At 36.4% G+C, this 17,536-nt stretch overlaps 1 protein-coding gene across 2 annotated transcripts; it reads left to right on the plus strand.

Annotated features, from left to right (window-relative positions):
* Positions 1–612: 612 nt before the first annotated feature.
* On the plus strand, positions 613–7,848 carry LOC138319116 (rRNA-processing protein FCF1 homolog). Of its 2 annotated transcripts, none has more exons than XM_069262047.1 (8): positions 613–692; positions 2,548–2,615; positions 2,719–2,787; positions 3,044–3,192; positions 3,308–3,380; positions 4,428–4,515; positions 6,262–6,356; positions 6,675–7,848. In XM_069262047.1, exons 1-8 carry the CDS (start codon positions 690–692, stop codon positions 6,721–6,723), a joined length of 594 nt encoding a protein of 197 aa, XP_069118148.1. In that variant the 5' UTR covers positions 613–689; the 3' UTR covers positions 6,724–7,848. The 2 variants fall into 2 exon arrangements, with proteins under 2 accessions (XP_069118148.1, XP_069118147.1); XM_069262046.1 differs by lacking the exon at positions 613–692 and adding an exon at positions 1,435–1,554.
* The last annotated feature ends 9,688 nt before the right edge of the window (positions 7,849–17,536 follow it).

A 17,536-nucleotide genomic window follows, 5' to 3' on the forward strand; every position in this document is an offset into this window, starting at 1 on the left:
ATTCAAGCATTGAGGGCATCGATATGCTTCTCCAATTTATCCCAATTGTCCTCTGTTAATTGTATAGGCGTTTGAGTCTGCAAGTGTCTACTGTTAAACTTAAAATGTTAGTTTGTATTTATTTTCGTGGTATGGAGCATTCACACCATTTAGTATTTAGTCTATGGAACTCCTGTAACTTAGGTTTCGAGTGTTTTTGCGGCTCCAAAGCACACTCGAAAATAGCCCGAGATACACTGGCCCTGACACCAGACTTAAACATTATGACAGATAGATGCCTGGTGTTTGGTATAAGAAAAGGCAAAAATGCTTATTCCCATTATGACAAAACATATTTTAACCCAATATAAATGAGAGAGAAACGTATTTAATACTGAAATGCTCTTAACGACAGAGGGGTACTTATATGTTTCTATCTAGGTTATCCACAATAGTGACACATGCCATTTGATATGTTATAAAAGTAGTAATATTTTCATGTCTTTTTTATAATCATAGCTACATCGGTGTGCCTGTAATGTGTATGAAAACATATTTGTCAGATAAGGGGAGACAATGCAACTTATAATTAATATGAATCGAACGCACCCATTTTAACGCAGTCAATGAAATGCTTGATATCGTAATTGTATATCCCAAAGCATTTATCTCACACTGACGAAGTTGAATCGACCACGAGAGCGAGAAAGATGGTGAGAAAATTTGCTTGATTCAACTGTTCATTGTCACTAAATAGGGGTTTATTCCTTGACTATAGTGGTATTGAATGCTTTTCTAAGATGTCTTATCTATTTTTCAAGTTAAAATTTTTAGTGAAAATAGTTGCAAGCTCTGTAATCACTGTTTACTCAAAGCACACCATCCCCACTGCATTTGTGATAACACGACTCGAAACGATTTGCTTCACAACCGTGTAATTATATCTAGAATACTTCTAATGTATTCGATTCAATTGTTTTTAATTTCACCGTGTGAAAACACATTCATATCAAAAATAATATGAATTTAAGGCAAAGCCTCAGAAGAGCGCAGCTACATGTAAAATATTTTAACATCATAACTTTATATTGTCTATATTTTTCTACGAAATTAACAATAAAATCTTTCACTGACATGCACATACTATCGATAGTTAGAAAGAATTCAAAATAATTCAAATGGAATAGTTCAATATAGAATCTACTTCAATCTTGTTTTTATCAGATGCTATCAAAAATACGCGCGAATCTGTGCCGTCATCTTTGGCGTCAGGTTTTGTGACGTCACTGCTGACGGTGCCGTGCGCTTGAGAACATACACAGTTTATATTGGAACAATACATTTATTGCGTTGTTCTTGTATATGTGTAAATTAAAGCTACTTACAGTAATTTTAAAACGTATGCTGATAACACATTTAGTCTAGTACAGAAATTTTAAATCTCGTCGTGCTGATAACGAGAATTAAAACATGGCTGCCTGCATGGAGGCGCGAGACTTTTCCCGCGGGACACAATATCAAAGTCCAAAGGGGTACTGGAATGTATTGGATCTTTATGCTTACACACATGTTATGGTTAGTAGAGCTTCGCTCTACGCGGCCTTTGGCCGCGCAGAGAGCTGCGCTCTTATAATTTATATCTAGATATTACAATGTAAACTTTTATAGGTTTAAAAAAAATGAAATGGAAAGAAATGATGCCTAACTGTTATCTTTGTTAAATTTTAGAATATATAATGATGATTTTGGCCAAGTTAGCTACGCACTAAGTAGAACGAATATACATACCCGGCCTATTATACCTTTCGGCCGGTACAAATTGGTTCCTATGTGTTCTAGTGGAGAAGTGCCTCCGAAAATCACTGGGGCACAATTTTTTATACTTTTTTGTAGGTTTCTAATTATTTTGTGCGTAAGAAGTTTTTATATATTATTTTTGTCGAAAACAAACATAGCTACCATTCTTATAATATCTACCATACTGCTCACAAATTGTCAAATTCATACTTAGTAGACTTGGTGTATAAATTCTCTTCAGAACGGCCTTCATATGTGTATATGTAAAAAAAATGTCTCGCTGAGAATTTGATATTTTATATGGTTCAGTTTTATTGCCTAGTAGGTAAGCGATATAAAACAAGTACAAAAATGCATGCAAATGTTTAAATAATGGTTTGCAAAACCATTACTTTGCTCCATTAGCAGTAAAAGGCACCAATTGTAACTCTATAGACGACAACATTTTCTGTCTAAAAGTCTTTTGAGCTGAGCTAAGGTGAATGTAAAGCGTGAAGGTAATGTGGTCAAAGGGAGACAACTCATACAATTATATACAAAGCCTAACCTCTGTTATATGAACTTATGCATTAATTTGCGTTATAATTGTATGTGCCTTAATTCATGATAAACACAAACTGTAATGTAAAGCGTATGTTTTTTCACACTTATAGATAGTATAAAGTAATGTTATTTTATGAAAAAAATTCATTTCTCTTATTGGTGTACATACAGTTTACATAAATTTGTGTATATTATCTGTCATGATTTCCAAAATATTCTTTATTTCAGGGTAAAGTGAAAAAGCAACAAAAACTTGCTGCAATGAAAAGACGCATCAATTTGAAAGATCAAAGAATGTAAGTTGATTTATTTTATTTAATCATGATTGTTCCTCTCTGTAGATCCTACGTATACACTTTATATAAAAACATCGTTAAATATATATCTATTTTGTTTTAGACAAAAGAAAGACAGATTGGGTAAAAAGCGAAAGAAGAAGGATGTTCAAAACATGACCGTAAGGGAGCTGTAAGTTAAAATTTTTCTTTCAAAATTGTCTCATACATGTTGGCAAAAGATGTTTCTTGGCTAAAAGAATCATTTTAAAATAACTTTTTTAACAGTTTCTATAGTTATGCAAGACCTTGTATATAATATATACACCTGGTATATCTTAACCATAGAATTTGGCTTTTGTATTTTCTGAAACATTCATATTATATTAATCATAATAACAGGAGTACTATCATATATGTAATTAATTACTGATATTATATATCTTCAGACCCCAGGCCTCATCAGCGATGTTCTTCAAATATAATACACAACTTGGTCCTCCATATCACATCCTTGTGGATACCAATTTCATCAACTTCTCCATAAAAAACAAACTGGACATTGTCCAGTCCATGATGGATTGTTTGTATGCTAAATGTAAGTATCCTTGAATTCCATAATACTAATCAGGCAGTTGAACAAGCACCTTTATTGCTGAAATCCACTTACCTACTGACCAGCTTGGTAAAATGATCATTATTGTGGTTTACAGGTATTCCCTACATCACTGACTGTGTGATGGCTGAGTTGGAGAAGCTTGGAAGTAAATATAGAGTAGCTTTGAGGTGAGTTTATTTAAGGATTAACCTCTTACATTGCTTAGTTTATGGGATGATAAACCCAATGGAGCACGAGGTAAATTGCGTAAATGCTTTCGTACAATTTACCGACTGTCCACCAATATTTACAGGTATTTATACGCACCTAATCGGGTCAAGTTCTGTACTCAAGTTATTGGAAAATAAACAGATTTGCTCCAACATAGTTTATTGATACAGAAACAGTGGCAATTGTTAATATTACGATTTCTTCAAAATCAATGATCAAGTTTGTTTGTGTGTTTTTTGCACTGTCATCAAATTTTAGTATAATGATATCTATAATTTACAGATCGACAGCTGTCAATCAAATTTCGGATATTGTGTATGCTATGATGTTTTCTCTGACATTGAATAGGTACATCTTTGTGTGCGAGCACAAGGTGTGGCTATCTATATATCGTCTGCAATCGGTCAATCATCATGTATTTTAGAAAAAAAGATTTGGTTAAAATTCAATGAATCATAACTAAGTATTCTTGTTAATAAAAGGAAAAAACATATAAATATTACGAAGTTAAGGGGGTATACTGGAATATCGGGTTGTCAGTCCATCAGTCTGTCTGTCTGTCTGTCTGTAGACACAACTTAGTCCTAAACTACTTGACGGATTTTGATAAAATTTGCTACACAGAACCCTGACACACAGGGGAGTTGAGTAAACTATAATAGGGTTCTGTGATGTTCCCTATCAATGGAGTTATTACTAAACTTGTGCATCGGAGGGTATTAGTTGTCTATTCTGGCGACATCTCTAGCTGGATCATCTGTTCATGTACCAGGTATGTGTGACCACAAAAGTGGGCACCTTATCCTTAGGCGTTTTTTATTTGGATGCAAAATACAACACTTAACAAATTCTGGTATATACCCGGGTAAGTTGTGAATCTTGTATTGCCATACACATATTTTGAACCCCAAGAAAATGATATTACAATAATAAATTCTTATTTGAGGAGTTTACTACTGGAAGAGTTATTTCAGTTTTCAATGTAGTATTGTCTTTTTTCTCAGGATTGCAAAAGACGAGAGATTCCAGCGACTGCCATGTCTACACAAAGGAACCTATGCTGATGACTGCCTAGTACAGAGAATCACACAGGTAAATTTACAAGTACTCTTATTAATGTATAATCTTATTTTGATGGTGCCATACATGTACCTGGTGGTACCATTATTGTACCTGGTGGTGTCATACCTGTACCTGGTGGTGCCATACCTGTACCTGGTGGTGCCATACATGTACCTGGTGGTGCCATACATGTACCTGGTGGTGTCATACCTGTACCTGATGGTGCCATACCTGTACCTGGTGGTGCCATACCTGTACCTGATGGTGTCATACCTGTACCTACTGGTGTCATACCTGTAACTGGTGGTACCATACCTGTACCTGGTGGTGCCATACCTGTACCTGGTGGTGCCATTATTGTATCTTATAGTGCCATACATGCAACTGGTGGTGCCATACCTGTACCTGGTGGTTTCATACCTGTACCTGTGGTGGCTTACCTGTACCTGGTGGTACCATACCTGTACCTGATGGTGTCATACTTGTACCTACTGGTGTCATACCTGCAACTGGTGGTACCATACCTAAACCTGGTGGTGCCATACCTGTACCTGGTGGTGCCATTATTGTATCTGATAGTGCCATACATGCATCTGGTGGTGCCATACCTGTACCTGGTGGTTTCATACCTTTACCTGGTGGTGCCATACCTGTACCAGATCATACCTGTACCTGATGGTTTCATACCTGTACCTGGTGGTGTCATACCTTTACCTGGTTGTGCCATACCTGTACCAGATCATACCTGTACCTGGTGGTTTCATGCCTGTACCTGGTGATGTCATACCTTTACCTGGTGGTGCCATACCTGTACCAGATCATACCTGTTCCAGGTGGTGTCATACCTGTACCTCGTGGTGTCATACCTGTACCAGGTGGATTCATACCTGTACCTGGTGTTTTCATACCTGTACCTGGTGGTGCCATACCTGTACCTGGTGGTGTCATACCTGTACCTAATGGTGTCATACCTGTACCAGGTGGTGTCATACCTGAACCTGGCGGTGTCATACCTGTACCTGGTGGTGTCATACCTGTACCTGGTGGTGCCATACCTGTACCTGGTGGTGCCATACCTGTACTTGGTGGTGTCATACCTGTACCTGGTGGTGTCATACATGTACCTGGTGGTGTCATACCTGTACCTGGTGTTGTCATACCTGTACCTGGTGGTGTCATACCTGTACCTGGTGGATTCATACCTGTACCTGGTGATTTCATACCTGTACCTGGTGGTGCCATACCTGTACCTGGTGGTGTCATACCTGTACCTAATGGTGTCATACCTGTACCAGGTGGTGTCATACCTGAACCTGGCGGTGTCATACCTGTACCTGGTGGTGTCATACCTGTACCTGGTGGTGTCATACCTGTACCTGGTGGTGCCATACCTGTACTTGGTGGTGTCATACCTGTACCTGGTGGTGTCATACATGTACCTGGTGGTGTCATACATGTACCTGGTGGTGTCATACCTGTACCTGGTGTTGTCATACCTGTACCTGGTGGTGTCATACCTGTACCTGGTGGTGTCATACCTGTACCTGGTGGTGCCATACCTGTACTTGGTGGTGTCATACCTGTACCTGGTGGTGTCATACATGTACCTGGTGGTGTCATACATGTACCTGGTGGTGTCATACCTGTACCTGGTGTTGTCATACCTGTACCAAGTGGTGTCATACCTTTATTTTTCAAATTATGTTTGCTCATTTAAGCGGCTATACATTTGGAATTTCTCTGAAAATTAATCAATATTGTAATTTCATTTTTCAGCATAAATGTTATATAATAGCAACTTGTGATAAAGATTTGAAGAGAAGGATTCGCAAAATTCCTGGCGTCCCAATTATGTTCCTACAGCAGCGAAGGTAATTATTGAGGATAGTCAGAAATATTCTTATCATATGAAGGAATGAATACAGATATCAGTCTTATTTCTGTCAAAACAAACAAAAATAGGTAAGATATATTCACATTAAAATTCACATACTAAACATGGTCATCACATGTATTATAGCAGGTCATCAATCGTGAGGAGACAACATCCATTGTTAACATAGTGATATGGAATAAAGATGGCATAATATCTTAACCAAAGCAAAAAGCAAACAAAAATGCACATGTTTTGTAAAAATTAAAAACAATAATTAATAATCAGAAAATTAAATAATCTTTTTCTCTTTCAGGTATACCATTGAAAGAATGCCAGATGCATTTGGCGCTCCAAAGACATAAGAATTGAAACCAATTAAAATTTAGTTTAGAAAAAAAATATGTTGTGGTTTGTTGGCTATATTTGTACACTACAGCGAGTAGATGAGGAAAACGTAAATCGATACACATTATACAGATTTGTTTTACACCTGTGTCTATAACGCATGCCTAACAAAAGTCCAGGTAAATCAATAAATTGGATTTGACAGCACCTGTTACCTGACCAAAGATAAACTGATGAAGTGTTGAGTCTGTATGAATATTCATGAGTACATTGGGTATTGGCCTTCTAATTGAGGTGAAAGTTACATCAGACAATTAACAGAGCCCAATAGATGGGGATGAAAGTTAATTAGGTACAATGTAGTAAACATGTGCTTGTATCTCACTCAGCTCCCTGAAGAGAGCTCTACCACTGACAATAGGACTAAAGTATGGATACCAGTGATCTGATCCACTGACACTTGTATAGATTTATATTTTTTTATACCAGGGGTATTTGCTTTCTTTAAACAAAGTAAATCTTTCATCCATTCTACCACCTGTGTGTATCCTTTAAAAACACAAGTTTAAGTATATTGTGCTAAGTTTGAACAGTACAGGTTATATCCATTCTTTGTGATACATGTAAAATACAAAAAAATGCAGGCTGGTGTTACACTATGAAATACAGTGTTTAGTTCTATTAATATATTACATATCTATATATCATTGTTTTTGTTGAAGAAAAATGTTAAACAGTCAAATTTATCATTAAATTGTCCTTTTTAAAGTTTCATTTTGCAATAATTTGAAGTATTAACAAATACTTAACTACAAACAATGCATTGCATCATATTTTGCAAATGAATTGAAGAAGATGCATAGCATCAGCCATTAAAGATGCAACAATAATTGGTGTTTGATCATGTATATATATATCTAATTAACACAAAAAATAATATAAAATAATTTATTTCGCATTTGGTGCATGCGCAATCAGAACTTCCTTCCATAAAGGATATAGTGACACACATTTTTTTCGGGATGCAATTAATTATTTTTCATGTTTTTAACTTGAAATAAGATTAGAAGCTCAAGCTTTTCAATGGTGGTAATGGTGTAAAGTAAGTAACTTTTGTAACTGAATAAAAATACTAAATCGTTTGTTGCTGTTTCAAATAGTGAAAAAATACCATTTGTCAGCGGTGGAGCATCTTTAACCTACTGTCATGGAGATCAAGTAAACTCAAATCTCTGTGACTTTTGGATTATTAAGAGGCCAAGATATGGGGTATTACACCTATAGCACATTGTGGTGAAGGGCATCCTCGATACTCCAAGGGTTCCAGTCACTTACGATCTCTACACTCCTGGACTATCTCATAGTAAAACTGACGGCAACTCAGAGGAAATAATCTGAACCAATCACAAGCCAGCAAAAATTTTCTTTGAGGACTAGAGAGAGAATGACACCCAACTTCAAAGTCACACATTCAACTACAGTGTACCATTATACGGCTCTTTTGATGTACATCAAAGGAATAAATTATCTGATCTGATCTGTTGCCTCCAGTTTTACTATGAGATAGGCCAGGGGTGTAGAGATTGTAGGTGATCGGAACCCCTGGAGTGTCGAGGATGGGTGAAAGGTTACCAAATGTGTTAAAGTGGTGTCCTTTTATCCAAGGTCACTAGGGTCAAATAAGATGTAAAAAGAGATCTGTCTCAAATATCATAAGAAGACTCTTGGGGTTCTTGTTTATACTTATTATCATTTGGGACCGATCCGTCAACAAGATGGCCGATAGGAAGCCATCTTGAATTTTTTTAAGTTGAAGCTTCTACCGTTTTTTCAGAAAGTACCGGATGAATCTTTCTCGAACTTCATAAGTACCTTTTCCTTGGTTTGTGCATAATTGTATTTTGTGAATGAAGGGAAAACATGTGGTCGATTGGCAGTCATCTTGGAGTTTGGTAGTTGAAGTGTGTTACCGCTGTTTCTCAGAAAGTACTGAAGTAGTTTTTAGATTATTATTGAAAAGTTTAGTTATATCCGCATAGAAAATTTGTTATGAATTTATTTTATGTGGAAGGTCCCTATCTTATCAAAGAGAAAGAAATGTGTAAAAACCTTATCAATGTAGCTTCTTGATTTAGAGATACTAAATCACCATTTCTTCCCCAAAAACTATACATCTGAAACGTATTTCTGTCATATGTCCATTAAGTGTTACATAGTATTGCGGTACAGATCGATAAAAGTCTTAGTCCAGTCCATGTAGTTTAGTTTTAGTTTAAACATATTTTATTGACATAAAATGACAAAAGGATAAGTCATTAAGTTTTTCCAACTTATATGTGACTTCTCCTGAAATATAGAAAATATAAACATACACAAATGAATAGTCACGTGATTACATGGAACAAAATAGTATGAATTCACATAAAACATCAAGAACATTAAACTAGTAAGAAAGAGGGAGAAAAATAGAGATTAATCCCATTCATTGGGTTAAGAAATTGATTTGTACTATTAGTATTCGTGTGATACCATTATAATATATAAAACAAGCGATGAAAAATGGAAAAAAAATCTTGACAACTTGTAATGATATAGAAAATAAGTAAGAGAGCGAAAGAGAGAGAGTGTGACAGAGAGATTGGATAGAAATTAGCGTTTGAGTGGCGTAGGAAGATGAAACGGGGGGGGGGGGGGGGCAAAGGTCCCCAATATTTTGAACCCCCCCCCCCCCCCCCCCCCCCCCCCCCCCCCCCCCCCCCCGCTAAAAGGAAATTAAAGAATACGCAAATTGGCCAAATTAGCGTTTGAGCGCCGAAGGCGCGAAATTTTGGTGTTTTATGGGTCTGAAGGTGACCCCCGGGGAAAAATATTGTAATTTAGAATGGCTGAGATGAGTTTTACAATGTATTTTGATGATTTTGCGAGTGCCCGAAAGCGCGAGATTTTGGTGTTTGGGGGGTCCGGGGCCTCCCCCGGGAAAAAATATTATGATTTAGAATAGCTTAAATGAGTTTTGATAAATTTGCGAGCGCCCGAAAGCGCGAGATTTTGGTGTTTGGGGGTCAGGGGCCTCCCCCGGGAAAAATATTATGATTTAGAATAGCTTAAATGAGTTTTGATAAATTTGCGAGCGCCCGAAAGCGCGAGATTTTGGTGTTTTGGGAGTCCGGGGGTCTCCCCCGGAAAAAAAATCGATTTAGAATGGCTTAGATGAGTTTTACGATGCATTTCGATGAATTTGCGAGCGCCCAAAGGCGCGAGAATTTGGTGTTATGGGGTCCGGGGGTCTCCCCGGGAAAAATTACGATTTAGAATGACTGAGATGCGTTTTACGATGTATTTTAATGATTATAAAGCGTTCTGAACATGGTAGTTTTTCGATTTAAAGGTCCACTACCTTTCCGAAACGGCTTTTAATTTTTAAAATGGGAATGTAAAACAAGATCGATAATTTTGTAGAGTCCTAAAAATTATTAACTTACCGTTAATACTACATTTATCATCACCTTCTGAACGATTTGATTAAAATTAATAAAATGTTTATTTTCATAACGCGGGTCGTATTATGTTTCCCGCCGCCGTCCTAAATACCGCGCGGTAGTTGACTATCACTGCGCCAGACGGCAAAACAGCGAATTGACTCTCCACTGTTTTCATATATTACGCAGGCAATCTTGCATATGTTTGGTGTCGTAACCTTATTTTTGATCATCGGTATGCATTTTCTGGTGTTATTAATGTTTTTTAAGAAACCTTTATATTTTGCTCCGGAAAGGTAATGGGCCTTTAAAGCTACCTGCATTTAGAAATGATAATTGTGTCGTCATAACATTATACCCTACTCGATCTGAATACACCGGCTTCACACCATCGGCACATTGTTGTGTAACATAAAAAAAAATGAATAATTTTCTAGCTAAGACAAATTGATCTTTTAAGAGACATTTTTTTAAAATAGTACATAGAATCCCTGGATGGACATTTTAGTCTAGTTTGAGTGTATTGAATTTTTACTATTAAAGGTTTGACATTATGTGCTTGAACGTTTTAGGAAATGCGCCGCGCAGCGGAAAATTTTCTAGAATGAAGTACGAAAAATGTACAGGAGGACCCTTTTTTCTTTCAAATAAGCATTTTTAGAAAATTTCAGTCGGCGAAAATGGGGGGGGGGGGGGGGGCAAAAAGACATGTTTGCCCCCCGTCCTGGGGAACGGGGGGGGGGGGGGGGCAGTTGCCCCCCCTGCCCCCCGCTTCCTACGCCCCTGAGAGAGAGTCGATCAATCGAATCTACCCGTTCTTACCAGGAATTGCTGTACAGCTTTTGCAATTTTCATGTTATTGATGATTGAAATGTTAAGATCACCTTTGCATAGAATATCAATGTTAATGGCGCCTTCGTACCGCGATAACTCAGTGTTGAGAATTGCTCGATGATTGGCATACAGAGGGCAAACAATAAAGAAGTGATAGCTATCCTCACAGGGATGTCCACTTTGACAATATGCAGAATCGGTAAGATTTGCTCTAAAAAGATCATAATTTAGGGAACTTGTACGGTTTCTTAGACAACAATGGAGGATATTAAGTTTTCTTAGTCCATATGTTGCAAAAGGAAAATTAAAGTTTGTATTTGTTTTCAGGGATTTCATTATATTGAGTTTAAAAGAATTTATGGAAGGAGAATTTCTAATGTTTGGTCTAAAACAAAAATGTATAGTAGAGGGAAAAAATGAACTTAGAGATAATTGTAAACGATAGTAGTGTTCTCTTAATTGATATGCATTTCGTAAGTTATAAGGTGTTAAATTACCAATATCATCATGCAATATATCTATGAGGAAACTTGGTGCCATACCATGGACTATTGAATATAACATCGAAAGTTTACGAGCTAAACTCGTCTCTTAGAAAGTGGCAGCCAACCGGTTTCGCGGTATAAAAACTCAGTTTTAGTAAAAACTGGAATCCCTGTAACAATCCTTGCCGCTTCTAACTGAATATTTTCTAGTTTTAAAGAATTATTTACTCCGCAGTTGTCCCATACTTCACACGCATACTCAAGCAAAGGTCTTATATAAGTGAGATACAGTTTTTCTAAGTTATTTCTTTTTAGAATTAGTTTAAGTTTGCGTAGAGTTGCTATGTATTTAGTTACTTTACTTGTGATATATTCTATATGGATATTCCACTTACAGTCGTTAGTTATAATAACACCGAGGTGTTTGTGATTGTTAGTAAAATGAATGGGAGTGTCATCGAAAGTAAGGGACGGGTTATACGGTAACTGACGATTAGATATGACTAGAGCCTCTGTTTTAATAGGATTGAATTTCATCAACCAATCTTTCGACCAAATTTCTAGTTTCCTTAAGTCCGATTGTGCTTCGTTCTCGATTAGAAGTAAGTTCGAGGATGAGTAAGAGAGTGAGGTATCGTCTGCAAAGAGCCTAGTAAGAGAAGCAAGATTACAAGAGATATCATTTATGTATATCAGGAAAAACAAGGGTCCGAGTACATAACCTTGAGGAACACCAGCAAGTATTGTTTTAAAGAAGATAATGATTGTTTTACAAAAACCGCTTGTTTTCTGTTACACAAGTAGTTACTTGTCCATCGAAGAAGTTGACCTGATATACCGTAATTGTTCAGCTTATGTATGAGTCCCTTATGCCATACCTGTCGAAAGCCTTCGAAAAATCACAAAATATTAAAATGGAATGTTCGTACTTTTCTAAGGAGGTAATTATTGAGTGGTAGATTTCAATAAGCTGATTTGAGGTAGAATGCATGGTAAAAATCCTGCCTGGTATTTATAGATTAAGTCATTATCAATCATGAAATTATAGATGTATTTATATACTACACGCTCAAATAATTTACCTATACAGCTTAGAAGAGATATTGGTCTGTAATTAGACACAATGCTGGGGTCATTAGATTTAAAAATAGGCATAACATGAGCAATTTTCCATGAGTCAGGATATACACCAGACGAAAGGGAATAATTAAATATGATAGACAGAGGCACACAAACTTCATTTGAGGCCAACTTCAACATTTTATGATTTATACCGTCAGGGCCTGACGCTTTTTTAACATTTTAATATATCTAAGAGTCTAAGATTTCACTGGGAGCAATATTTATTTCAGATAAAACAGAGCCAGTACGACTATCAAATAATGGTAAATCTTTATCTAATTCATTTGCCGGTAAGTTGGAAACAGAGCTAAAATAATTATTTAAAAGTTCACATTTACTGTCGTTATCATATATCATTTCGTTAGTGGTACAGTCCAATAACGGGGATATCTCTGTGTTCTTCTGTCCTTTAAGTATATTTCTGAAAGTTTCCAATATATCTTGGGATTGTTATTGTTATTATCTATCACTGTATCAATATTATCGTATCATGTTATTCACTTTATTTCTCATATGCGTATAATTACTCCTATTTCGATCTGTCCTATGGTTAAAAAATATTTTTTTAAGTCTATCTCTTTTTCTCATATAGAGTCTGAGGAGGCTATTCATCCACGGTTTGTCAGTATCTCTGACCAGAATTTCTCTACAAGGAATACATTTACTTATAGCATCAAGAAATGTTTCAGTAAAAAAACTACACATTTGATTAACATTTGGCATATTGTTCAAAATATCAAACCACGGGATACTGCTTAACGTGGTCTTTAGTTCCTCAACATTAGCATGCTCGTACTGCCACACCTTTCTTTTAAAAAAGTGGTTAACTTTTACTGGAATTTTAATTATTACAAATGCTGCATCATGGTCACTAATTGCTCGCTCAATATTTACAACATCAGAAAAAATGACATCAACCAAATCACTAACTATAACAAGGTCAAGAAGTGTGGAAGAAGTAGCAGACTGCCTGGTAGACTCGGTAATTACATTTAATAAATTATAATTAGTCAGAATATAACCTAAATCACCTCTGACATTTACAGAAAAATCAACATTTACATCGCCTGTGATAATTACATATGAAGTTTATATATGTATTACATAGTGCCACAGGTCACACTTGAAAACGGGTCACAAATGAAAATGCCACACGGGCGTCTGGTATAGCTTGTCTAGTCATGAAACACGCCAATAGATTCTATCCGATAGATGATGTGACTTTTCAACTCATCAAAAATGTGTCGGTGAAAGAAGACATAGTTGCCCTCCTAATTTGTTTTTGAATTTAATGTTTTGCCATTAATTCGACATTAAAGTTTAAGACAATTATGACGAAAATTTGAATTATTGTATGAATTAATATTGATTGGTAAAGATTGGAAACATTGTTTTAGCTGACGGCAGACCGAGCAATTCTTTTCTTGTCTTTAATGCCTGTGGGTTTTTCTATCGAAAATTGCATTTTTCTTTAGTATAATATATCAGTACCAGAATATTTTTTTCCACTCAAAGCTGTGGCCATATCATCTGAACATTTTTTTAATTTTTTTTTTTTATAATTTTATTACTCAGTTCATGATTCAGTTCATAAAATTATCGCAGATTTCAATGATTAGGTGACTTTTTCTTGTTGAATGTTACCGTTATAACTATATTTTCTACATTACGCATGCGAAAACGCTTACCAACATAGTGAACAACATACAAGGCAGTGGATACATATAGTTCCTAAACAATTTCTTCATTTTTCAGTAGAATAGTACGTACTGCCCCTATCGCATGATCGAACAACTAAATTTAGGTTCTTATGATATCTTTTTTCTACTTATTTTCTTCTTCGAAACGTCTCCCTTGCCACCGCCTGACACGAGGTATGATTACTCTTAGCGCTCAGCACAAAGGGAGTGAGACGACCGGTTCGCCATTGGTCACTCAGTAAACCTGCCTATATTATAAGGCCTTTTCCCCTAATATATATTAGACAAAAATAACCCTTTTGATATAGGCAGATTAAGTGGACTTGATGTGACCGTGTAGGGTGTGTTGCTTGATGTCTTCAGTAATATACTTATATCACTATAAAAAAGGATTCAACAAGAGTTTCACTATACAAGAAGATTCAACACGAATATACCACAGCCTTCCAAAACACGCAACATGCGCTTCACACACGCAAACAACGCACACATGGGAGGCCGTCATTATATTACCCTGGCTGTTAATGATCAACCAAACAAACAAAATAAAAAGTCATTTTTATGTAAAACAGATTTACATGTATATGTGCGCGATATTTTGCTGATAACAAAACGTAGATTCTGAAGTAGGGTTATAGCTTTTCTCTTGGTTTGATATCGCAGAAACTTTTTTTTTTATTTTAAGCATTTTCATACATGTATATAATCCAATGAGGTATTAGACAATCTTCAAATCATCTGAAATTTACTATACCATATATGATTATTATGTGTTTTGAATTGAAATACAGTGTATAAAGAATAAATTCAGTCACGTTTTCGCATTGTAATCCAACCTATTCTGATTTTATAGCCAACTGAAAACAGTTCAACGCTTCATCTGTGAACAGCGAAATAAAAATTTTGGGGAACGTTCTCGTTTATACTTTTTGAACCAATCACATTCTAAGCATGCATTATTTAAGATGACGGATAGGCGTCTTAGAACTTGGAACCCTCAGAAGAAAAGTACCAGATATACCGATTTCGATCCAACGGAACGTCGTATTCAATTTGACGGAACGTCAGATTCGTTCGTAAAAACGGAAACGGTTCTCTAATTGGGACATATGTTGCTAGTTCAATTCTTGGGACTATCAAAATAAAACGGACTTGATCTGTTTCCATAAGAAAAGATAAACTAGATTCGAACGATAAAACAAAATAAAATATCACGTGTATATATACATATATGTTGTCATGGAAATGACTTTCGATTAAAGAAATTATATTTCAAGAACTAATATCCACTGCCTTGTATTATTAATTTTATAAGTGTTCCATATCCGTACAACTATACCAATTTGTAGCGTTTTTGCATACGTAATTTAGAAAATGTAGTTATAACCATAACATTCAACAAGAAAAAGTCACCTTATCATTGAAATCTGTGATAATTTAATGAACTGAATCAAGTTTTTACTCCATCTCTCGTTCAGATATATATCTGTTTGAATATATAACAAAAATAACACTTTTAAACCATTATATATATATGTGACACACCGTTCTATACTGTGCGCGAAATACAGGACAAAGTATAATACAATAAAACATCAATTTTGCTTCTACGCATTGATGGAACACTCTACTGTTCCGTGGGCAACTTGCATATTTGGATTCTTGACCGTGAATTGGACACCAAGCAAATATTTATCACATACGCTCCCCCAGACGACAGTTTTCTATGAAAAAGAAGCGTTTCCACGAGCGTAAATAGCGTAGCCCGGTTTGTACGATTAGCCCCGGTGGGTAAGTTTACCTCGGTTTGTATTTTTATCAGTCAACTCATTAAATATCAATGCCATCTAAAGTACTTTAAATGTATTCAAGATTCATCGGCTCTTAATGGATTTCCGACAGAATATGCCATTTTTTCAAACATTCAAGGACTTCTACGTGGAAATGCAGCAATTAAATTACCCCTAAATCCCCTTTTCTAGCATATTTCGACATTCTAAATTGATTGTAAGCCATACCAAACTCGTTTAGAACAGAGTTTATTAAATGTCAATCAGGAACAACTTGTATAGAGAACTTCATAGAAGGGAGTATAGTTAGGACATAGATTTGTGCGGCTCTCATTAGGACACACGTACATAGAGAACTTCATAGAAGGGAGTATAGTTAGGACATAGAGTTGTGCGGCTCTCATTAGGACACACGTACATAGAGAACTTCATAGAAGGGAGTATAGTTAGGACATAGAGTTGTGCGGCTCTCATTAGGACACACGTTCATAGCGAACCTCATAGAAGGGAGTATAGTTAGGACATGGAGTTGTGCGGCTCTCATTAGGACACACGTACATAGAGAACTTCATAGAAGGGAGTATAGTTAGACATAGAGTTGTGCGGCTCTCATTAGGACACACGTACTAGAGAACTTCATAGAGTTTGAGTTGTGCGGCTCTCATTAGGACACACGTACATAGAGAACTTCATAGAAGGGAGTATAGTTAGGACATAGAGTTGTGCGGCTCTCATTAGGACACACGTACATAGAGAACTTCATAGAAGGGAGTATAGTTAGGACATAGAGTTGTGCGGCTCTCATACATTAGGACACACGTACATAGAGAACTCATAGAAGGGAGTATAGTTAGGACATAGAGTTGTGCGGCTGCTTGTGCGGCATTAGGACACACGTACATAGAGAACCTCATAGAAGGGAGTATAGTTAGGACATAGAGTTGTGCGGCTCTCATTAGGACACACGTACATAGAGAACTTCATAGAAGGGAGTATAGTTAGGACATAGAGTTGTGCGGCTCTCATTAGGACACACGTACATAGAGAACTTCATAGAAGGGAGTATAGTTAGGACATAGAGTTGTGCGGCTCTCATTAGGACACACGTACATAGAGAACCTCATAGAAGGGAGTATAGTTAGGACATAGAGTTGTGCGGCTCTCATTAGGACACACGTACATAGAGAACTTCATAGAAGGGAGTATAGTTAGGACATAGAGTTGTGCGGCTCTCATTAGGACACACGTACATAGAGAACTTCATAGAAGGGAGTATAGTTAGGACATAGAGTTGTGCGGCTCTCATTAGGACACACGTACATAGAGAACCTCATAGAAGGGAGTATAGTTAGGACATAGAGTTGTGCGGCTATCATTAGGACACACGTACATAGAGAACTTCATAGAAGGGAGTATAGTT

Source organism: Argopecten irradians, chromosome 3 (genome assembly GCF_041381155.1).
Source record: "Argopecten irradians isolate NY chromosome 3, Ai_NY, whole genome shotgun sequence".
NCBI classification, from domain to species: domain Eukaryota; kingdom Metazoa; phylum Mollusca; class Bivalvia; order Pectinida; family Pectinidae; genus Argopecten; species Argopecten irradians.

Excerpts from the sequence above, each read along its gene's own strand:
- LOC138319116 (XM_069262046.1), top strand. The coding sequence starts at position 1,450 with ATGGCTGCCTGCATGGAGGCGCGAGACTTTTCCCGCGGGACACAATAT. Across the intron at positions 2,616-2,718 it reads AATTTGAAAGATCAAAGAAT|ACAAAAGAAAGACAGATTGG; the intron begins GTAAGTTGATTT and ends ATTTTGTTTTAG. Across the intron at positions 4,516-6,261 it reads TAGTACAGAGAATCACACAG|CATAAATGTTATATAATAGC; the intron begins GTAAATTTACAA and ends TTCATTTTTCAG.